This window comes from Myotis myotis, unplaced genomic scaffold (genome assembly GCF_014108235.1).
Source record: "Myotis myotis isolate mMyoMyo1 unplaced genomic scaffold, mMyoMyo1.p scaffold_m19_p_3, whole genome shotgun sequence".
Lineage (NCBI taxonomy): Eukaryota > Metazoa > Chordata > Mammalia > Chiroptera > Vespertilionidae > Myotis > Myotis myotis.
In genome coordinates this window covers 210,264,479-210,268,374 of record NW_023416335.1, presented here as the reverse complement: position 1 = coordinate 210,268,374, position 3,896 = coordinate 210,264,479, and the positions used below count along the sequence as shown (strand labels likewise).

At 63.7% G+C, this 3,896-nt stretch overlaps 1 protein-coding gene across 1 annotated transcript in view; it reads left to right on the top strand.

The window, feature by feature from the left end:
- Window positions 1–3,458, top strand: part of NFAM1 (NFAT activating protein with ITAM motif 1) — a 28,938-nt gene extending 25,480 nt beyond the window's left edge. The window contains exons 5-6 of the mRNA XM_036297299.1: window positions 1,583–1,675; window positions 2,991–3,458. Of these exons, the coding sequence (XP_036153192.1) occupies window positions 1,583–1,675; window positions 2,991–3,050 (153 nt within the window). The 3' untranslated portion in view covers window positions 3,051–3,458. The remainder of the gene's footprint in view (window positions 1–1,582; window positions 1,676–2,990) is intronic.
- Window positions 3,459–3,896: the final 438 nt, after the last annotated feature.

Below are 3,896 nucleotides of genomic sequence, written 5' to 3'. Positions count from 1 at the left end.
TCCAGCTTGGAGGGGCGTCACCTCTCTGGAGGTCCAGGCCTGGGTGGACAGGGGCGAGGCCCAGGGCCACTGAGGCACAGAGCACCATTCATGTGCCAGGCCGCGGGTGGTGGCGGTGCTCAGGGCAGGCACGACGCCCTGACAGGGCAGCGCAGGCCCAGACAGTGCGGCATCGTAACTCCTGCTGGGCGCAGTGCAGTGCCCACATGGCCCTCAGGCGGAGGGCGTCAGGCCTCTAGCTGCCCCCGGGCCACTGTGGCCTGAAGCCGGGGGCCGGAGTCCGAGCTGGCGCCCCTCTCCCAAGACCCACCCTCTTTCTGACTCCGAGGCCCTTGAACTGGTCCCCAGGGCCACCTTGCCAGCCCTGTGAGTGATGCCCATGACATGAGGATCTCCCAAGGGCCCGATGGTTTATTACACGGTTTTCATGCCCCAATACCTCCCGTGCCTCCTCCTCGCCTCTGTGTCTCCCCCCCTCTTGCCTCAGAGCACCACCTGTCTCTCAGCCTGCCTCAGCAACCCCTGCTTGCCTGTTGCCAGGGAAACCACCTCCTTGGCAACCAGCCGGCATCCCTGTGACATGGGCATGTGGGAAGGGAAGGTTCCTGCCTCTTGCTGAGGCTGTGGGTGGCTCTGCTCCGAGTCCCAAGCAGGGTCCAGGCTGTGGCCACAGAGAGGGGAGGGAGGCGTTAGGCCTCCTTGGATGCTCATTCAACTGATGATGATTCAGCAGTTATTAAGCACCTACTATTTTCCAGACCCTGTTCTGGGCCCGTCAGGCACAGTATCTCGCTTAATCGTGCGTTGAGCCTGCGAGATCGATGTGATTATTCCCATTCTACAGATGAGGAAACAGGCACAGGAAGGTTCAGGCGCTGCCTATGGCTGGCCGGTATCAGAGCTAAGAGTTGAACCTCGTCTTGTCTGATTTCAAAGCCCTGGTTCTTTCCACCATCCCGAGGGCCCTGGTCAGGCCTCTCACGGCTGGGCCGAGGGTGTGTGTAGTCCCAAACACACACCCGGTGAGCGAGCAGCCCTCCGTGGCCTCTGTTGGTGCTGTCTCCGAGTGTGCCAAGCACAGCCAGAGGTTCCGAGACCCAGAGACTAACCAGGTACAGCTCGATGAGAGAGGAGTGTGACCCCAGTGGGTGCCAGGTCATCTGTGAGTGTCGGCTGGGGTGGGCGTCACGGGAGATCTGGATGGTGTGGCTGGGTGGGACCCTCACGGGCAGGGGTTTGGGGCCCGGGGAGTAAGGGTGGCTGGCAGAAGGGCATCATTGCCACTATGGCCACGGTGTCTGGGTCTGCTGGCTGGAGCCTTGAGGTGGTATGAGGGAGGTGGCAGGGGGAGGGACGGAGAGGAGTCACCCTGTACAGGCGGGAAAGGGGAGCAGTGGCTCTAAGAGAGGGAATGCAGGTACAGAGGTGGGCAGCGTGACCAGGCACGGCATGGCGGGCGAGGCGGACAGCCCCTCACAGACTGGCCCAGAGGGTTCTGCCCGTCCTCTGAGCTCTCGCAGCTGCTGGGCCAGGCCCTGCCCCTCTGTTCCCATCCCTCTGACCCTCACGCCGTCTCCTGCAGGCCCTGCAGCGCCAGGACACTGAGGTCTACGCCTGCATGCAGAGCGAGGCCGAGGCCAGCAGCCCGCCCCCCAGGAGGTCCTTTCTCTCCCAGGTATGCAGGGGCAGCCAGCCTGGCTCCTCTTAGCTCCATCCGACCCTCTCATGGTGACATGGGGGGAAATAGGACCACGGGGGAGCCCTGCTGTCGAATCGGAGCCGCTCCCCAGGCAGCTGGCCTGGCCCCGTGAGCACTGGGAGGTTGGAACCCCTGCTCCACCCCTGACCAGCCGGCAGCCCCCCACCCCCCTGTGCCCGAGGCTCCTGCCTGTGAACTGAGGAGCTGGACAGCACCCACCTCACAGATGTGCCATGAGGGTCGGATGCTGTAGGGGGCCCAGAAGGTGCCAGTGCGACGCACGCCATGGTAGCTCTCACTGGGCACAGTGAGTGTCGCACTGGCCAGTCAGGCGGAGGGTGTTAGTCCCCTAGCTGCCCCCAGGCGGGTGCTGGCTGAAGTCAGCGGCCGGAGTCTGAGCTGGCGCCCGCCTGGCCTGGCCTGGGCAGGGCAGGGCTCCCTGATTGCCGCGCTGGGGGCCAAGGCGTTGCACTTAATCACGATTCTCTTTCACACCTCAGTTTGCTCATCTGTAAAGTGGATGAGTGGCACTTGGCTGCAAACCCAGTGCCCCTGCATTCAAATGAGTTCTGAGTGAAGTAACATCGACAGCAGAGATGTGGACCCGGGAAAGCAGGAGGGGCTGTTAGGCGGATGCAGGAACCCGTGGGTGGTGGGTAGGCCGTGGGCACCTTGGAGGAGCATCAGGGAGTGAGCGGGGCTGGTGCTTGGTCTCCCCCGGCACAGGGCGCCCCGGCTGGTACTGTTTAGTGAATCTCAAAGCTCTTCTGATACTAGGCCTTGACCCCTAAAGATGTCTGGGCCATTCCAGGGGTGCCCACCCTGTGCCAGGCCTTGGGGTGCTGGCCAGGATGCTAAGACATGCCCCTGCCCTCCAGGAGCCTTGGGGCTGCAAGAATAGGGTCACTGACCCGGCAAACACACAGAGACATGGGGGCCCCGTCCGAGAGGTGGGCTCTGGGGAGGGACAGACCGGGGCTGGGAGGGGGTCTTAGGGTGAGTAGGAGGTTTGGGGGGAACAGGTGGGGTCGAAGGAACAGCCCAGACAGAGGGAGGAGCAGGTGGGGAGGCCCCGAGGCAGCAACAGGGAGGGGGGCGGGGGGGTGGGGGGGACAGGAGGGCAGGGAGCAGGGGGTGGAGTGGTGGGAAGAGGCTGGCGAGCTGGGCTGGGACAGGGCAGGTTTCCCTGTCACAGCCGCACAGGAAGCATCGGCTGCTTTGCCTCTGACTAGAACTAGGTTGGCGTCGGTCTGTCCTTTCCCTACCTGTTATTTTTCATTTCTTTCCCCAGGAGAATGCGCACAGGTTTCAGGATGAGAGCGAATTTAACCTCGTCTATGAAAACCTCTAGGACCAGCTCCGCCTGCCCGTAGGTCTCGCGCAGATCAGAGGCTCTGGGGCCCCCCTCCCTCCAGAGGACTTGATCGGGACCAAGAGTGAGGCCTCGGGGCGCCCGGCACTCACCCCCACATTCCAGGCCTTCCTGCCTCGGCCTGCACCCACCCCCAGAGGCACCCACCATGTGTTTCTGTCTCCAGGCCTTTGTCCAAGTCGTGACCTCTGCCCGGGGCCCCTCCTCAGCCTTCAAGGGCTCTCATGGCCCCCCCACTCCCAGAGCCCTCCTCACCCTCTGCGCTGTCCTGGCACCAGCGGGTACCACGGCCTACAAGCCCCCCTGAGACTCTCATGGGGGACCCGGCAAGGGACCCTGGTCAGTGCTGTGTGCACAGCAAGTGGGAAATAAAGGAGCAACGATGACTATGCCCCCACCTCGCTGCCCCTGCCACCGAGGCCAAAGGCGCAAGGTGACCGCACCCGGTGACGCTGGGCTGGCCTTGGGGACAGAGCCGGAGGCTGAGCAGGTGGCCGAGTGCCGGGGGGGTGGGGGGAAGCAGGGAGGTCTGGGCACTGCGGGGAGGAAGGGATCCAGCATGTCCTGAGTGGGGGAAGGGGAGGGGGAAGTGCTGTCTAGCCAGGAGCTCAACAACCTAAAGCTCTGCCCCCAACAAGGACCCCAAGGTTGTCTCCCCCGCCTGGCCCTTTGCACCCATGGTGCCAACTGCTTCCGTACCTCCTGCCCCTCAAGCCTTCTTGGGCCTCAGCTGCTCCTCCTTCCACCCTAAGCCCCCTTTGTCTGGCTGTCCTGACCCCACCCTCCTCCTCTGTCTTTATCTGCATTACACCGGCCAGGGTCCCC